The sequence below is a fragment of the Choristoneura fumiferana genome, chromosome 18 (assembly GCF_025370935.1).
Source record: "Choristoneura fumiferana chromosome 18, NRCan_CFum_1, whole genome shotgun sequence".
Lineage (NCBI taxonomy): Eukaryota > Metazoa > Arthropoda > Insecta > Lepidoptera > Tortricidae > Choristoneura > Choristoneura fumiferana.
The window spans coordinates 12192315-12211657 of NC_133489.1; the positions used below are offsets into that span (position 1 = coordinate 12192315).

General features: G+C 38.7%; 1 protein-coding gene across 3 annotated transcripts; it reads right to left on the reverse strand.

Moving 5' to 3' along the window:
• Positions 1 to 284: 284 nt before the first annotated feature.
• LOC141438117 (acetylcholinesterase-like) lies at positions 285 to 19061 on the reverse strand. 3 transcript variants are annotated; one of them, XR_012452453.1, is made up of 12 exons: positions 18847 to 19061; positions 16874 to 16978; positions 14648 to 14782; positions 14242 to 14569; positions 13948 to 14147; positions 13710 to 13875; positions 13511 to 13632; positions 13124 to 13352; positions 8151 to 8289; positions 7811 to 8004; positions 3257 to 5784; positions 285 to 2427 (listed from the first exon to the last, which is right to left on the reverse strand). XR_012452453.1 is itself a non-coding variant. In XM_074101804.1 (11 exons), the coding sequence occupies exons 1-11, from the start codon at positions 18973 to 18975 to the stop codon at positions 5642 to 5644; spliced, it is 1890 nt and encodes a 629-aa protein (XP_073957905.1). In that variant the 5' UTR covers positions 18976 to 19061; the 3' UTR covers positions 285 to 5641. The 3 variants fall into 3 exon arrangements, 2 of the variants coding, with proteins under 2 accessions (XP_073957905.1, XP_073957906.1); XM_074101804.1 differs by having other exon boundaries at positions 285 to 5784; XM_074101805.1 differs by lacking the exons at positions 16874 to 16978; positions 18847 to 19061 and having other exon boundaries at positions 285 to 5784; positions 14242 to 14573; positions 14648 to 14730.
• Positions 19062 to 19343: the final 282 nt, after the last annotated feature.

Below are 19343 nucleotides of genomic sequence, written 5' to 3' on the forward strand. Positions count from 1 at the left end.
CACGGTGCGGGCGGGTGCTCCTGCCACAATACAAGTAAGCGGCGTGCTGTTTCAGCAAGTTTTAATAGAGCAGAGAACCGCCTCACGTAGCGCCACGTAGCACTGCTCTATTACAGTGTTTTTCAAACTTTTTAAGGACGCGCCCCCCCATGGTTTGAAAAATATTTGGCGACCCCCTGCCTACCTCCGCTTACAGTTATTTTTATTATCGAACGTGGTAATACATATTAAAGGGGCTGGAAGCGCCTGAACGGAGTGGTGCTGGCTGGCAAAGAAAACAAGGCTTCGGAGACGACACGTTTATTGTTCCAGATGCGGTGGCGAACAGGGGAGAGTAACAGACAGACACATCCTTATAAAATAACTCAATAATAATAATAAAGCATAAAGCTAAACCACAATGCATAGAGCTATAGATTAGACAGTGAAGAGTGCCATTCACTATAAAATTACTTTAATTACAAAGCCCAGGGCTGCCATGCATTAACACTTCCCCTCACACTTCACTGACTAGTGCAACACTTACATGCTAGATACATCTCAAGACTCTACATGCTAAATATGCTCTACATTCCTTAAACATAATTTATGCAAGAACCTACAAAAAGTAAGTACATCTCAAGACTCTACATGCAAAGTATGCTCTACATTCCTCAAACATAAACCATGCAAGAAGCTACAATGTTTAGGACCTGAAAGAGGTTTTGTCAACACATCTGCTAACATATTTTCAGTGGGTACATACCTAGTTCCAATGCTACATTTTTTAATTACATCTTTAATGAAATGATATCTCAAATCAATGTGCTTCGTTTTCTTGTGACAGTATTCATGTATTTCAAGAAGTCTTAAAGCACTCTGGTTATCACTAAGGAGATTACATTTCATTTGTTTCTCAAAAATTTCATTCACAAAATTTCTAATGAAACAAAGTTCTCTACAAGCATCACCAAGAGCTAAATATTCGGCTTCTGTACTAGACAACGCAATACACCTTTGTTTGCGAGACTCCCAATTAACTACTGAGTCACCTACTTTAATAACAAAGCCACTATATGATTTTCTATCAGAATCATTAGCCCAGTCTGCATCTGCGAATGCAGTTATGTTAAAACTACCACTTTTAACAAAAACAAGACAATAATCAATTGTCCCAGACAAATAGCGCAGAACTCGCTTTGCTGCTAGCCAATGATTCCTAGTAAAACATGTACTAAACTGACTCAATTTTGACAAAGCATAAGATATGTCAGGTCTAGTGCAGACGGAAAGGTACATGAGACACCCAATAAGCTCTATATGGATAATTACTTTCTGATAAACATTCATTATCATTATTGGGTTTCTCAAGTTTACAATTAACTTCCATAGGGCTAGAAACACTCTTACAACTGGACATGTTAAATTTTTGTAACAACTTTCTAATATAATTAGACTGAGACAAAGTCAACACTCCAGTTTTGAAATTCCTATTAACTTGAATACCCAAACAAGTTTTCAATGTACCCAACTGCTTAGAGTTAAATTCAGAATTTAATAATTTACACAAACTGTCTTTTTCATTATTATTATTCCAAAATATATAAAAATCATCTACATACAGAGCAATGATTGTTAAATTTGTATCTGACTTTTTAGTATAAATACAAGGTTCACATTTACTCTGCACATAGCCATTTTCAATTAACACAGTATGTACTTTACAATTCCAAACTCTACTGGCTTGCTTTAAACCATAAATGCTTTTATTCAATAGGCATACTTTATCTTTATTACCTAAAGTAAATCCTGATGGTTGTTCCATGTAAATCTTTTCTGTAAGATTTCCATGCAAAAATGCAGTAGTCACGTCAACATGTTCAATATGTAAATCTAATTCATTTGCAATACAAAATAACAAACGCATAGTTGAGTGACGTACTACAGGTGAGAAGGTCTCATCATAATCTATGCCATGCCTCTGTGAGAAACCACGAGCAACTAATCGTGCTTTATATTTAATAGAGTCACCCTCTAAGTCATTTTTGATTTTAAAAACCCATTTACATTTAATTACATTTACATTTGACGGGCGTTCTACAAGAGTCCATACATTATTACTCATAAGAGAGTTGTACTCTGACTGCATAGCAGCTAGCCATTCAGCCTTGTATGGACTTAACATAGCTTTTTCATAAGAGTCTGGCTCAATAAAATTATGTGAAGATACTAACATAGAAGAGTCGCCTGACAGATCATAATCATCAAACCTCTTTGGCTTTATCAGCCGCGTGCTACGTACGGGACGTTCGCCTACAGAGACAGGCACTGGCTCGACCTCTTCCCCTCGAACGTGCCGGTCGTCAGGCGTTGCAGGCGTCTGGACGCCGCTGCGCTCGCTATCACTGCTATCAGCAGGACCAGCAGCGCTACCCCACGTGCTATCATCTGAAATCATAGAATTGCTTCGATTAGTTTCAGATAAAATATTTATATTCACATTAGAAATGTCAGACTCATTTAAATCATTATTTAAAATATCTTCATTATTCAATAAAACATTATCATTATCATTTAAAATAATATCATTAGATAAAATGTCTTCATTTAATAAAATATTATTCTCATTAACATCAGGCTGTTTACACAAATTAAAATTCACCAAATCAGAGGGGAGAGTAGCAGAACTTTTATTAGGATTTAATTTACTCATGTCATAAAACTGGTTTTCAAAGAAAACAACATTTCTTGAAATGATCACCTTTTTAGGACATTTAGGGTCTATCAATCTAAAGCCTTTAGAAGTCTCAGAATAGCCAACAAAGATACACTCTTTTGACTTGCAGTCTAACTTGTCACGTTTACTTGCATCTATTAGTGACAAAGCTCTGCATCCAAAGACACGCAAGTGACTTAGGTCAACTGGTTTACCTGACCATGCCTCTTCGGGAGTTTTATCGGGTACAGCAACTGTAGGGGACCTGTTTTTTAAATAAATGGCTGTAGAGACAGCCTCAGCCCAAAATTCCTTACCCAGACCAGCTTCCTGAAGCATACACCTAGCTTTTTCAAAAAGTGTTCTATTCAAGCGTTCACTGACACCATTTTGTTGAGGACTGTACGGTACAGTCCGCTCATGAATAATACCTTCATTCTGTAAAAAGTTCCTAAATTCATGACTACAATATTCTCCACCATTGTCGCTACGGAGTTTTTTAATAACCTGACCTGTTTGCTTTTCTACAGTAGCTTTAAAAATCAAAAAGTTTGACATTACCTCAGATTTAGACTTCATGAAGAATCCAAAGGTCTTCCTTGAAAAGTCATCTGTCAGGGTGAGTAGGTACTTTGCACCACCAAAGCTGCAGACAGGCAGCGGTCCGCAGACATCCGAGTGCACGAGTTCCAACACCTGTGTGGCTCGCGTAGCTTCTCCTTTAGGAAACTTCACAACATGTTGCTTTCCCTCAACACATGACACGCAACTATTGAGAGTTGCATCATGATGAGGCTGCAAAACAAAACCAGACACATAATTTTGAAGAGTACACATACCTTTATAACTAAGGTGACCCAGTCGTTTATGCCACACATCAGTTGACACAACCTCGGCTGATGAATGTACCTCCTGTTGAAAACAATTAGTACCTACCATTTCTATCCCCATGTCCAAACGATAAACCCCATAGACTCTTGTAGCGCTAAGTACAGTAACATTATTTTTAAGAATAAGGCATTTATTACTAATAAATTTTAATGACAAGGCCTTCTCACATAATTTACTAACGCTTATTAAATTGGTCGAGAGACCAGGTATATACATAACGTCATTGAAAGTTACAATGCCATTCTTAGTATGAATGCGTACACTGCCCCTACCAAGACAGTCAAGGGTTTCCCCATTAGCTACAGCAACAGTCTCAATATATTTGTGAACAGTATAATGGCTAAAACAACTCACATCATTGCACATGTGCGATGTTGCCCCCGAGTCCACAATCCAGTCTTTACTAGAGTTCTTACTACAGGTTAAAACCATAAGCGACATTTCTGAATTTGTCGTAAAACCAGCCTTCTTCTTTTCCCTTTTAAGCTTGAAACATTTGGCCTTCACATGGCCAACCTTTCCGCAGTAGTGGCACTTGACTACAAGCTTCTTCACTGCCAACGCGGCATCTGACTCAGACATAACCTCACTCGACGACATTCGGCGATGCTCCTCTTGAAGGAGTCTTGTTCTAACAAGCTCTGTTGATATGACGGACGATTCCAGGCTTGACACAAGCGCATCATATGAAGGCGGAAGCCCGAAGAGAAGGATCTCGGCCACTTCAGAATCTTCTATCACCTTGTCGATATCCGCTAATTGTTGTACAATTTTCATAATGGCATCAATATAAGCGCCCATGCTATTACATTTATTGTAACTAACTTGATGTAACTGACGGAGCAGTGTGACACGTCGATATAGACCTTTATTCTCGAACGCCTTTTTAAGGTTATCCCACGCTTCCTTAGACGTCGTGGCATTCCGAACATATTGTAGGCAATGAGATTTAATAGAAAGGCAAATACGTGCATATGCTTTTGTATTTTTAGCAGCGTCATTGTCCGTCCCAAGAATACAAGTCCATAAGTCTTCCAACTTCAACGCCATTTCCATATAAAATTTCCAATTGGAAAAATTCGCCACGCTGTCGAGTTTTTCAAAGCAATAAAGTTTATTGTGCGTACCTTCATCCATGCTTATTCTTGAGGCCACGTTGCGTCTTCCTTTAAAAAAATGCCAAACAAAATGGCCACCAGTGCAGCGAAACACGCGTGCACAAAACGAAGTGCAATACGTACGGCGTGCCAAAAAAAAATTCCAGACCACTTTCTTGACCGTTCAAAAAAAAATGCCGTGAGGCGTAATACTGGTGCTGGTACCATAACCTATTAAAGGGGCTGGAAGCGCCTGAACGGAGTGGTGCTGGCTGGCAAAGAAAACAAGGCTTCGGAGACGACACGTTTATTGTTCCAGATGCGGTGGCGAACAGGGGAGAGTAACAGACAGACACATCCTTATAAAATAACTCAATAATAATAATAAAGCATAAAGCTAAACCACAATGCATAGAGCTATAGATTAGACAGTGAAGAGTGCCATTCACTATAAAATTACTTTAATTACAAAGCCCAGGGCTGCCATGCATTAACAATACAAACATTGAATAATCATACACAGTAACGGTGAGAGTATTTTATAGATACCGCGACTCCCTTATGGGGCATCCGCGTCCGCTGGGGGTCGCGACCCACAATTTAAAAAACACTGCTATATTAGATGACACGAAACAAGCACGCCGCGCGGGCATCCGCGCCGTGCACCCGCGCGATTCAGCGGATGCCCTAAGGCTATAAAGGAGCGATTACACTGAGTCGTTCCGTTCACCTAACGCGGTCGCCGAACTTGTCAAATTACTTAGGCGTCTTATACTACCGTGTTCTTTACACTTTTGCGGTCGCCGCATGAAGCATGCGGCGAAAGACTCACTGTAATTGCCCCTACGTACGTACAATACTGTTAGCCACGCGGTTTTAATTTGCCGTCCCTCTTCAAACTATAACCGCACGGTTAGTCGCACGGTACGTACGTATAGCCAAAGAGTGTACGAAGCTTTTATTGGTGGTGTGAGTCATCGTCCCGGTCGGCGCGGCGCGCACACTCCCGCCGCAGCACCAGCGCGCACGCCGCCAGCAGCAGCAGCAGCACGGCCGCCACGCCGCACAGCGCGAACATGCCACCGCGCAGCCGACTTTCACCTGCGACAATGGACCGTCGCGCACCGTGATTATCTCGCGTAGTTTATTTAATTAGCCCAGTACTTACTCATGCTCATGACACAAATGGGGGAAACGGGTTTAACAAAATGCTTACTTCATTTTGTGAGTTAATACCGTAACGCTCATTAAGTATATTCTTTTCATCAAACTTGCTCGTCAATGACGTTATTCCATGCCTGTATACCAAAGGACAATGGAATCAATTGTTCCCGCGGGAATTATGGATTTACGTATAGTTTTCCTCCCCAAGGGAGTTATGACTAGTTTTAGAAAGTTAGTAGGTACGTCATTTCAGACTAAAGAGGTTTCAAGTCAGCCAATGTTTTATTTACATCTTTAAAACTTAGATATAACCTAATTTTACACCATAAAAATTTGCCACGCGTCATGAAACTTCGTTATTGTTATATTTCAAATTTATATCAAATTGTTTTGCAATAATTAAAAATAAAGTTGTGTTAAATACTTGTGATGTATACATATCATTTAATAATATTGTAAATCTGTTTAAAAAAAAAAAAATATATATATACCTCGTTGAGTTTCTTGCCGGATTCTTCTCAGCAGAGGTTTTTCCGAACCGGTGGTAGATTTTTTTTTGACATTCATAAGTGCTTGTTATAGCCTAAATTGAATAAAGATATTTTGACTTTGACTTTGACTTTGAATTTTAGTAAATATTTTTATAGCATGTTGGAATAATCTGGCCGTAAACCCATTCAAATTCTAAACTAAACACGGTCCTTAGTATGATCTATGGTAGACCACTCGAAAAAAGTGACAATCAGTGGGATTACCACGAAATTCGAAAATCGAAGTTCATATCGTTTTCCTGACGCTAATTATTATTTAATACGAGAGTGAGGGGACGGTACGATACGAACTTCGATTTTTGTAGTAGCCCCCTGTATTGGCGGGTAGCCATATTTTATTCAGTTGCGTCTTGCTTTTGCTGAGCTGTGAAGTGTTTGGACACAAAATAATTTAATTTTTTGCATTTTTTCCTCGCAATGTGATGAAAATCATTGTGTGTAGGTATCACGGGCCGTCGGCGTCGGGCTTTTAATATACTAGTAAACCCCTTCTTACGCCCCTTAATGCACAATGTACTATTAATGTTTTGACTATATTTCGTTAATGAGGTTCATAATAAATAATGAATACCTTAACTTAATTTCATTCAGACGCATAGTTCCAGAAACGCAAATTACCTAATACGCGGACTGTAGGTACTACGTTCTTAGACTTTGGTACTTGTAGTAGTACCAAAAATGGCCAAATTCTCTATACTTCTAATGAAACGCAATGGTAATTCGTAGAATTTTTAAGTAGCGTTTCTGGCACTATGCTTCTGGCCAATTAGTACGATGAATGCGAGAGTGAGAGTGTACTTTTACACTACGCAACAGCAGCGCACCGTTTCGGGACATTCACCAGCAGGGGTCTAGCCTACTTTTTACCAATAAGTACTTCTGGTTTTTTTTTACATTTTTCATAGCAAAATACCAAGTTTGACTCTTCTATCTCTCGTTCTATCTGGCGCGAAATGATTTTTTTTTATGGTGGTTACTAGTGATGCGCTGCTTGGTAGGAGGTAGACGCGTGAATCAAAAAGGCCCCACAGAGTCATTGTCAATAGTAAAATCAGTTATTCTTAAAGGTCAGTGCATACCGAGACACGATGCTTAGTGTACGTGCAAATATCGTTTCAGCTTAGTGGCGTCGCATCTCGGTGTGAACTGCAGCTGAGCTGAGCTGATTCACTTACAACTCAGATGAAAGTGCGATAGTGGGATAGGTGGATTGAGTGAGAAAAAGGGAGGCCATTAGATCAGCATATTCATCGTTAGCCTAGGGCGGTTAGAACTCTAAAATTAGGCACTGGTGAACCCTAAGAGCTTGACCCTAAGGCTTCGATCAACAATACAATACATACTTTTGTATTGTATTTTGTAAATACAGTTGTATTGTTGATCGAAGCCCAAAGGCATGAAGTTGTCATCACCTTGCGCGGACGTGAGGTGCTCGGGGTGGTCAACAGCCGCGGCCGCGAGGTCGGCGAGCCGCGGCAGGTACTGCAGCCAGAAGGCGGCGTCGCGGGCGGCGCGCGCGCCGTCGCACCGCTCGCCCGCGCACACTTCCTGCACATGCGCGTCGCCGGCCCGGTATCGTCGCCATTCCTCCTCACTTCCTGGGGATCTGAATCAGGAAGTGTCGCATTCAAGAGAAGCCTAATTCAAGGCCTGATTTAGACAGTCCAAGAAATATCATGCGAGTTTTTTTTACATGGCGGGGTCGAGCGGCTAGGAATTCTTAGTGTAAAATAAGTACTATTAAAGACTTACCCAAACTTTACAAAGTTTGTGATGTATTTCTGAAACACTGATGAAATAATTCTTTCGTCTCTACTGGCAGGTCGTCGAGCCACTTGCAGCATCAAGGCATCTCCCAGTAAGGCCACCAAGTCCGAACCATGCACAGCTCCTATTTAGACAAACGGTGAAAATAAAAAAAATAACAAAAAGTAAAACCGACTCAAAAAAAAAAAAACAAATAATGGAACCGATTACAAAACCCTTGACAATATTTTTCTAGGTACGTACTAGCTCGAAGTCGGTGACTCAGCACGACTCAGCAGGACGGATTGAAACCCATAGTATGTAAAAGAGGTAGACGACTATTGTCCCACTCCATTTTTTTTATTTTTTTGGAGTCGGTTTTACTTTTTTGTTAAAAATTTTCTTTATTTCTCACTTTTTAGTGATTCGCAGCCAAAGTACATCTCACAACGATTCCATTAAGCCCAAACACGACTTAGTTGCTTTGTTTTATAACAGAGTTCCGTTGCCTACCTTCTGGCTTCAGCATTAGATCAGTTCGAAAGAATCATTAACTTAAAAGCTTCTTCTTAGTCGCTAATCTAGGTATGGGTAAGGCCGCGAATTTTAACCAATGTGACATAGAAATAACATAAAAAAAATACGTGACGTTACCATAAAACGTAACGTAAATTTTTACAAAGCCTAGATCATACTGGTAAAAATTCTCATTAGATAACGTATGTATGAAAAAAAAATACATGTCATATAATAAAGTGAAGTTTTATTTTTACTAGAACTTTCTGACGATACTGATCCTAAATCTGTCCTATATGAGATCTATAGAGCTAAACATGAGAATGTGGAAGTAAGAGTACCCTCTAGTTGACGAACATCTTTCCAAAAGTGTCTCTTTACATGCCTCTCTAACACTGACAATAAGGTGCACATTTATAAGCATAACGAATTTGGATAAGCGGTTTTTTTTTATTCGACTCGATGGCAAACGAGCAAATGAGTAAGAGATCACCACCGCCCATAAAAATCTGCAACGCCAGGGGTATTGCAGATGCGTTGCCAACCTAGAGGCCTAAGATGGGATACCTCACGTGCCAGTAATTTCACCGGCTGTCTTACTCTCCACGCCGAAACACAATAGTGCAAGCACTGCTGCTTCACGGCAGGATTAGCGAGGAAGATGGTGGTAGCAATCCGGGCGGACCTTACACAAGGTCCTACCACCTAGTTGTGAGCATGCTTGTGACTTCGACTGTACAAGCTATTAAATACCTCAAAGAAATGGCCAAAACCCTAAATCACAGGTTTTACCAATTTAGGAAGTAGTATCTTAGTTAAGTGGACAATGTAAAAAGATGTTTTTGGAAATAAATTATTATGATTATTAAGTTTAGGTAACAAATGAACTAAGTAGGAAAGTGAATCTCTCCGTTTGTCTCTCACTTTAAATACGCTATGCATGTAAGCAGGACGTGACCACAGAACTCGCCACAATTATCTTGTGCCGATCCCTGCACCTACAGATTAAAATTTATTTAACTTCAAAATATCCATCTAACTAACTTACTGTGCGTGCAGTCATTGGAAACGTAATAATAAACTAGTGTGTTAGAATTTTTCTGTGTGAACTTCCCTTTACCACATTTTTTCGTTACGTTATGTAAAAAATACGTAGCATTTTGTAAAAATGTAACGTAATCGTAACGAAAGTGTAACGTATTTTATACAAAAAATCGTTTATCATGGTGAATAACGACATTTTGAACATAATAATACATGCCACTTACATGGAAAAGATTACCCTATCGTATGAAAAAACAACCAGTTAAAAATAATCACTACTTACCCTTAAAATCGAACAAGCACTTTCGACGTTTTGTCGAAAAAAAATCTCCGCGTCACTTTTGATGGCTGTTTGTCAACAAACTGATGAGATTTATTTATCTCATCGATGCTGCCCTATTAGAGTATTAGTTGCCAGTGTTACAAAAACACATTTCTACCAAAATTGGCGTTAAAGCTAGCTTAATAAAGCGTCACCAAAGTATTCGTAACGAAAACGTGGTATTTTGGCACGTGAAAAGAAACAAATATAAAACATGAAAATTATTTGATTATCATGATTCCGCAATCGGTAGGACTATCGTTATATCATTAAATTTTGTTTAAACAAAATCATGATCATGAGAAGTTAAATAGCATGAAAATAATAAGGTATTAAGTACTCGTGGTCAAAAAAAATAGTCAATTTTCGTTACGTTTTGGACGGTAATATATTTTTATTATTTTTTTAAAAGGGTTTAAATCAATTATCTCATTTGCGACCTTGAGAGTTTATATCGTGTCATGTAATAAAAAAAAAATTAAACCTCTAGGTGTTATCAGTTTTTTTTTTATCAGCGTTCCAAATTTGAAACGTCCAAATTGGTTAAAATTCGCGGCCTTACCCGTATATTAATCATGATTGTTTATAGACGAGCGAGCATTACTTAGCTTTGATGAGTTCCATTGGTCATCAATGGTCTTCTTCATCAGGTTCAGGTTACCAAATGATACTTTTTGAATGTAAATGCTCATCTTAATGCTAAAAATACCAAAATCGCCATAGGTGTGCCTATAAAATTTAAGGTTTGCCCTCGATTTCCTAAGGATCCCATCATCAGATCTTGACTTGGTGACAATGGGACCACCTCAGAAGAATACCGTTTCGATTGAAAACCTAATTTTGAAAATCGGTCCACAATTGACTGAGTCATCGGTGAACATACATAAAAAAAATAGGAACATAAAACCTCCTTTTTTGAAGTCGGTTAATAAAATAAAATGTACTGATTATAAGATAAATGTTACTGGTCCTACCTATAGTCTGTTTCAGAATGCGTTTATTTTAATGCCATCCATGATCAATAAGTAGCTCTGCAGTTGCCACTATAATAAACATTGGAGCTATGTGCTTAAAAATAATCTGAATATGCATTCATGCGATTGTCAATACGGTACTGATCGGTATTCACCTATATAGACAGCTCCGACTTTTAAAATGGTGACTACGAGTACATTACGAGGGCTGTTTGAGAAGTCCTTTTAAAATAATATTTCTAAAACTTTTTTTTTAAATAGCTTTAAGTAATACTACACTCTATTCAATATAGGAATGGACAGAAGGAAAATAGGTTCTTTATAATGCCAGCTTTAGGAAGTCATTTAAAAAATTGCATTTTTTTTTGTGTACGGTCTAAAATTAATTCTAATTAAAATATCGAAGACGTCAATATTACTTTCAATTATTCATTAACTAACTGTTGCCCGCGACTTCGTTCACATAGAATCCGTTTATTGCTATCCCACGGGAACTATGCTATTTTTCGGGATAAAAACTATTCTATGTCCTTCCCCAGGACTTGCACTATCTGAACACCTACCCAATTTTACCTAAGTAAATCGGTTCAGCGATTAAGACGTGAAACAGGTAACTAAAAAACATACAGACTTACAAACTCGCAATTATAATTAATATAAGTGAGATTAACTTTGCTATTTTTCATATCATCATTTAAAAACAATAAAAAAAACTTTTCCTATTTTGTTAAAAACAGAAACGTCTTCCTATAAAATACCTAAAGAGGCAGAGGTAAAAAACATTCTGCAAGAAACGGGACATTATTGTTAACTCGATAAATATTCTGTACATTATTTATTATTTTTAATCGCCAATTTGGATCAAAATGTGGACCTTTAATCATATACGAATACTTAACTTAATAAATTTGATAAAATTGGGAACGGAAAAAAGCCTGAACTTCGTAGCAGAAACTACGAGTAGAATATTTTTAAACAGGGAATGAGAGCGGATGAGTCCACGAAACAGTGTTTTATGTATATAAATCGAATTAATATTATGTAGCAAATTACGTGTTAATATTGTGTTATTTTGTAAGAACATTAAGTACGTATAATTAATCCACTTACAAAGTAAACAAAATTACGACTTCATCTTATTACTTCTTTTATTCATCATCATCATCATCATCATCATCATCATTATTAGAACTTCACAAAAAAATTTTAGAACCCCTTCTTCTGTGGCTTTCTAGAGTCCAATGTTATCCTGAATGGACTATAAGCAGCCATAGTCTTTCACAAGGATACTGTAAAAAAATCAGCTATAAAAATTTACATTTTACAGTTATTTGACTGTGATCACTTCTAAATTTTTCACTACTATGAAAAAAATCGGATTGATATGAAGGATTGTAGTGCTGCCACTATGAAATCTGATCTTGATTCTGTTCATGGCACCACTGCACCGACGTTGCAGACTATTTATAAATGGATAAATGATTTTAAACGTGGCCGCTCAAAGCACAACTGATGCTCCACTCTACACCGGTTGCCCAATCAAAGTCACTACTGAGGATGTTGTAGAAAAAGTTCATAATATCGTTCGTGACGGCCGCCGAGTGTAGGTGCGTGAAATAGCTGAGAACATAGGCATCTCCCTCCACCATAATAAAAGAAATTCTCTTTTACTATGTCTCCACTGAAGATCGTTTTAACGCGGAATTGATGGAAAAACGGGCAAAATGGCCCCATAAGAAAGTTCTCTTTCATCAGGAGTTTTTCAATTATTGGAAATGGGTAAAATCCACGAGTTGGACTTCGAGCTGGTGCCACATGCTCCGTATGATTTTTTTCTATTCCCAAACTTAAAAATATTTTTTGACAAATGAGGACTACATCGCAGTCTTGAACGACTATTTTACAGACCTCGAGAAATCGTATTTTTGGAGGGGATATAAAAATGGAAACTTGCTCGAATAAGGGCTCTCAAAGGAGACTATATTGAAAAATAAATTTGATTTTGAAAAAAAAAAACATTTTTTTCTGACTTTTTAAAAGGACTATTCTCAAACAGCCCTCGTGGTCCGTTGTCTACATTTGGTGCCGTGACCAATTTAAACAATCGTTAGCATAAAAATTGCCTGTGTAGTTAATGAGCCTCCCATGCACGTCGGTGCCGGCGGGCTGCGAGTAGCGGTAGACGTAGAGGCGAGAGACCCGGCGTGCGAGCCGAGCGGCCAGCAGCGCGCCGCCCGCGCCCCATGTCGCCGCCGACTCCGCGCGTCCGGCCGCCTCCACCGCCTTCATCACCGATCTGTCATCCTTTCGTGAATTCGCACCCCAGTACTCCCAATGTACTGCTTGAGCTAGCTGAAATTTGATCCCTATGTGATTTCCATTCACGCAGCATATAAAATGTCAGTGGCGGGCTACTCGTATATTAGCTCCCAGCGTACCTAAATAATAATATGGCCTTACTAGCTCAATGTTAAAATGTTTCAAAATTGATCAGAGATAAAAATAATCACCATATTAACGGCTTCAGATTGATCCAATGAAAACATTCGTAACAATTTCGGTATTATTTCCGTATCAGCATATTCCGTAACATACGCCGCGCCACGCTTCAGTAGTTCATCATATTGTCCGTCTGCAATAGGCAAAACGAATTGTCACAGCTTTTACTAACTGAACCTTGACCGATATTTTCACAAACGTCATACAAACCTATGTTTATGGCTTCAAGGTCAGTCGTTCCCAAAAGCAGGTCAAGCTGCATTATGGGCTGTTTTGTATCAGATAGTGCAACCGAAAGCGATGTTGGTAGATAATATTGTGATTCCGATAAAAAATTGTCAGGTACCGGCCGAATACTTGTAGTCCAGTTGGAGTGCTGTTAAATGCATATTTCATTTAATTTAATGCTATAATAATCCAAAGGTTACAATTATTGATATTATCTTACCGAATAAAGAGCCACTATGTCAGACAAAGGGCGTGTTCTTATACACCGCAGTATTTCCTGGTCTATGGCACTAGTGCAACCTAAAGAGCGTGCTAATTCGTGAGAGACCTTCACAGCATCAGTAGCGTTAAACTGCACGTCTTCACCCAAAGCGCGCCATATATCATGGGGTGACATCACGATTGCTCGTTGAAATAATCCTAAACAGACGAACTACGTTATTTATTAGTTATAGGTACGGTATATAGTAGCGAAAATGTAACTTATTTTTTTTTTAATTAAATTATTAATTACCAAGTGCTCGTGGCGACGCAATGTGGTGCAATACGCTGTCGGCACCAGCTGAATGTCCTAGTAGAGTTATAGTCGCAGGATCTCCTCCGAAAGCAGCTATATTTTCGCGAACCCAAAGCAGCGCTAGATACTGATCGAGCAGCGCGAGGTTGCCGCGCGCTGCGATGGAGCCCAGGGTGAAGAATGCTAAGGCGTGGAGACGGTACGCTACAGTCACCACGACGACTCCTTCAGCCGCCAGCTCCTGGCATGGCAGGGTTACCCCACCACGAAGCCATGATTCACTGTACAGTATAATCATAACAGGCAAAGAACTCCCATCGGCACGCTATCTGAAAAACTCGATACGTTAAAGTGTGCAAGTCTTTTGGAACCTTTTTAACTTAGTGAGATTTCCGGTTCTTACCCGTGGTGTCCATATGTTGAGAAAAAGGCAGTCTTCACTGAAATTATCATTTTCGCTATCCTCGAGTTGAGGGCACCGTGCCGGCATTCGGTGCGCAAATAATGTACGACTCCACCCTGGATGTCGCTTTGGCGCCTTTAGTAAAATGATTAAATGTAATGTTAAATATCAGTTCGACGTTGAGTCATAATGAATAGGTAGGTACAAATACCAATAGGGATGTCTAAAAATATGCGAAATGGCATACTCAAGTACTATACTAATACTATTATATATATTACCTACTAGTGAAAGCTAAAAAATGTGTGCCCCTATAGGAGCTGTCATTTTGTCTTTTATTTCTTTATCCGTTTTATAAGTGTCGAATTTTTCAAGCGTAAATCCTGTTATAAAATTTGGAAACAAACACTGATGTATTAAACTGAAACAAATAATAATCTCTGCCCGCCACACGACCTGTGTGGTGGGAAAATCAATGATTTGGAGGCACATCTGTGAAGAGCACAGTCGTAACATGGCTTTTATTATACACCCATAATATGGTATATCCTCCTGACCAGCATTACGACATTGGATTCTATTATTATGAAAACGCCTGTATCTTAAGAGCGTGCAAACAAAAAGTTGGACATTCAGTGGTTTTGAGGTTTTTCAAATGCCTTATTAATGTCTAAATGCTTGTGCCGGCACGGAGACCTTTTTATCCAACTGTCCAAAGGAGGGTTATTTTGAATATTGTAAGTACCCGTGCGGAGCCGGGGCGAGCCGCTAGTTCTACATAAATACGTAATTCATTTTAACGTGTATCTCCTATTACCTTCCTAATACGCTATTAGTTTAGTTATGCTTCATTCCGCGACCTAGTTGGACTTCCCCTCGTAACAACATTTTTAAAATTACTAGGTATGTGTTGCCCGCGACTCCGTCCGCGTAGAAGTATGAAAAATAGTTTACGTCCTGTTCTCAGACCTACTGAATATACACAATAGTCGCATGCATCGTAATAGGGGTCCTTAAAACACGAGTGCGGTTTTAATGAAACGTAGCCGAGTTTCATAATAGGGTCACATGAGTGTCCTAAGGCCTAATTCGTACAGTTGCATACAATATTTTATCTACATCTATATATTAAATCCTCTATCATGTGTTCAAGAACAATTAGAGCAACTTGCATTAACGAGAACTAGGTATGTCTGCCCCACGAGCTGCGCCCGCTGCGCGCCCGACGATCTGCGCTGCCCTCCCCGGTGCTGTAATGATGTATGAAATCTAATGACCATTACGATACAGACGTGTTCATAATAAGTAGAATCCAATGTCGTAATGCTGGTCATTATCTATGGTTTTTGAACGCATAATGGAGGATTTACTATATGGGTGTAGATAAAAAAATATATAAAATCGGTCAGGATATTTCGGAGGAGTTTGGTCTCAAACATGGTGACACGAGAATTTTATATATAAGAAAGACTAGTGGACCCGGCAGACGTTGTCCTGCCCGGAAAAGCAGCACTACATTAAATACGATAACACACCGACAGCAGCGCCATTTACCGGGTCCAATTGTGTTTTCAACCCATCCTGGAACCTATTGAAATATACCTACATACGAGTACAACATTTTATCTCAATCGGTCCAGCCGTTTGGGGGAGTCAGGCTTAGAGCAACACCGGCTTCCTACCGTAAGCCGTGTTGCTCTAAAGAGTCAGGTGACAAACGCACTTAAGAAGAATTAATATATATTGATTATTAAGGACTGTTCAATTTACCTACTAAGCGGACATGTATTTCTTCGATGTTAGCAGCCTCAGCACATTTTCTTCGCATTTTGTATTTGCTGGGCCGCATCTGTGCCGTGATTTTGGTAAATCTTTAAGTCTATTCTTCAAATTTGTTTAATGATTTGGTACTTATACAGCTGACTTGGAAGATTTAAACATTTTTGCGATTTTCCATTTTAATTCGCTCCATCGTGAAAGATATTTGGTAGTTAACGGAAATAACAAAACTATTGACAGACAGACTAATAGATCATGGTGAAAAAAATAGGTTGTAAAGCGTTCATGAAGTATCATACGATATATTGTTCTCAAATTCAATGAATATTTTAATCAATATATTATTATCAGAACGGTAATGGAGCGCGAAGCATTTTCAGCTAAGTAAAGCCCAGCCTGCCTTATAAAAAGACCAGTGAATACTTAAAGTAGTAAGTAATTACCTACCGCAAATCTGTTAGCGCCTGGGGAAGAGGAATCGTACGCGGCATATGGAACTCCAAAAAAAACTTCAACGGGGGTTAAAGACGAGCTCTTCGTGTAAACTTTGATCTGAAAACACACCAGGACTGATGCAATCATTATCTCGCAAGCCCAGGGGGCTCTCGAACTGTGCTACGCTCTCAATGTTTTGTTGTACATTTTCATCACACTTGCTCGTCAATGACTTTATTTCATGCCTGTATACCTACTAAAGGACAATGGCCTCATTGTTCGCGCGGGAATTACGGATTTACGTATAGTTTTCCTCTCCAAGGGAGTTATGACTTTAGTTTTAAAAAGTTAGTAGGTAGGTCATTTCAGACTAAACAGGTTTCAAGTCACCATAAAAATTTGACACGCTTCATGAAACTTCGTTATTTTTAGTTATATTTTAAATTGATATCAAATTATTTTTCATTTCTCATGCTCTAAAAGTAGGTCAATATAGCCTTCCGAGGCAGGAGTAAAGTGAGAACTTTAGTCCCTAGGGAGTAAAAGTAATTATTTTTTTAATTTATTTCGAGTGACTTAGATAAACTCAAACAGCCAGTACTTGCTTAGTTTTTGGCATAAAAAATTTATCCACATCTTATTTAATAAGATTGTGTGTGGACCATTTTCATGACGAAAATGTAACGTTCTTAGTCTACGTGGTCTTAGTTCTATGCTTTTTTCGCATATAAGGTGGCGCCATTCTATTTATTCCAGTTTGTGTATGGATCATTTCACCGATGCAATTTTATTATATCTGTGTCAGGTTGGAATAAAATACTTACCGCGAAAACTATGAAATTGTAAACGTAAATTGATTATTCTCACAATGTCGTCAAGTGAAAGTGAAAATTATGGTGTCGAGCAAAGAGCAAAAGACATAATTGATAATCTTTTGCCACCGAAAGAAAGATTTATTTAAAAACCTATAAGAGTTTTATGGACTAGAGGAATAAGAAACGCAAATTCATTCACAGAAATGACTACTTTTTTCTCGCAATCGAAGTGAAAAATAGAGTTTTCACCTGGAGACTAAAAGTCAATATAAACCCTCGGATAAATAGGCACCCTCGCAAAGCTCGGGTGGCTAACCACTTCGGGTATATATTGGCTTATTTTAGTCCCTCGTTAAAAAATAAACTATGCAATATTTTTAATAAATTTTTTTTTTGCATGTTGGAATAATTTGGCCGTAAGACCATTCGAATTCTAAACTAAACACGGTTCTTAGTATTATCTATGGTTGACGACTAGAAAAAAATTGACTATCAGGGGGGCTACCATGAAATTCGAAAATCGAAGTTAATATCGTTTTCCTGACGCTAATATTATTTAATACGAGAGTGAGAGTAGGAACCATCTAAGAACCATCGCTAGAAAACCTGCTCGATTTTCAAATTTTGTAGTAGCCCCCTGTATTGGTGGGTAGCCATATTTTATTCAGTTTTTTTCTTAGCGTCTTGCTTTTGCTGAGCTATGAAGAGTTTGGACACAAAATAATTTAATTTTTTGCATTTTTTTCCTCGCAATGTGATGAAAATCATTGTGTGTATCACGGGGCCGTAAGGGGATTACAAACGCGGGTCATTAAAAGCCCTCCGTCCGCTGGTTAGTAATCCTGTTCTTACGCCCCTTAATGCACAATGTACTATTGTTGTGAAGCGGTTGAAATTCAGGCATACTTACTAAATTTTTAATCGTGAGAATGGGTTGAATTTTCAGAAGTTTGAAATCTACTTAGTTATTTTTTGTGACTGTATTACTTTTTGAAGTGTACTTATTACTTTGTGACACCCTATGAGGCCCTATTTGTGGCGTCACAAAGTAATAGGTACAACTTGTAAAGACAGTCGCAGTAAGTATTAAAGAGATTGGGAATCCCTGAATTACATAGCTTTACACATCATGATCATGACTAGGTAGGTGCTTAAGGTTTAAAATCTTACCCCAACAATCCGACCTTGTGGTAAATTCACAGTAGGATCTTGAGCAATTACGTAAGATAACACGAAGAAGCACCAGAATAGATGCCAATTGTCTTTTCTATATCCAGAAATGATAAACTCAATTGCCATATTAAAAATTGAGGAACTGTATTGTCCACAGTATACCAGTGAATTTATTTAAAATACTGCAACCGGGAACGCTCTCGTTCGTTTAAAAGGGACGACGGAACTGATATGAGAGTGGCATAACATTATGTTTGGATGGACATTCGACACAATAACAATTAGATCTCACAATGATTGCGCTGCCGCCCATGACGAGCACCGTAACGACCCAACACTATTGTTCTAACTTTAGGAACAATTCGGTTTGCGACAAAATTTTGAATTCGCGTTTGTTATGTAAAAAACCGGGCAAGTGCGAGTCGGATTCGCGCACCGAGGGTTCCGTACACATTAATAATCGTGTCTTGAAGATATTTCTCGCTTTTTCCGAG

Coding starts and splice junctions, on each gene's coding strand:
- LOC141438117 (XM_074101804.1), bottom strand. CDS start 18,975: ATGGCAATTGAGTTTATCATTTCTGGATATAGAAAAGACAATTGGCAT. Junction 13,876..13,947: donor ACATAGTGGCTCTTTATTCG/GTAAGATAATAT, acceptor TGCATTTAACAG/CACTCCAACTGGACTACAAG. Junction 5,785..7,810: donor GCACCTCACGTCCGCGCAAG/GTGATGACAACT, acceptor CCATTGTCGCAG/GTGAAAGTCGGCTGCGCGGT.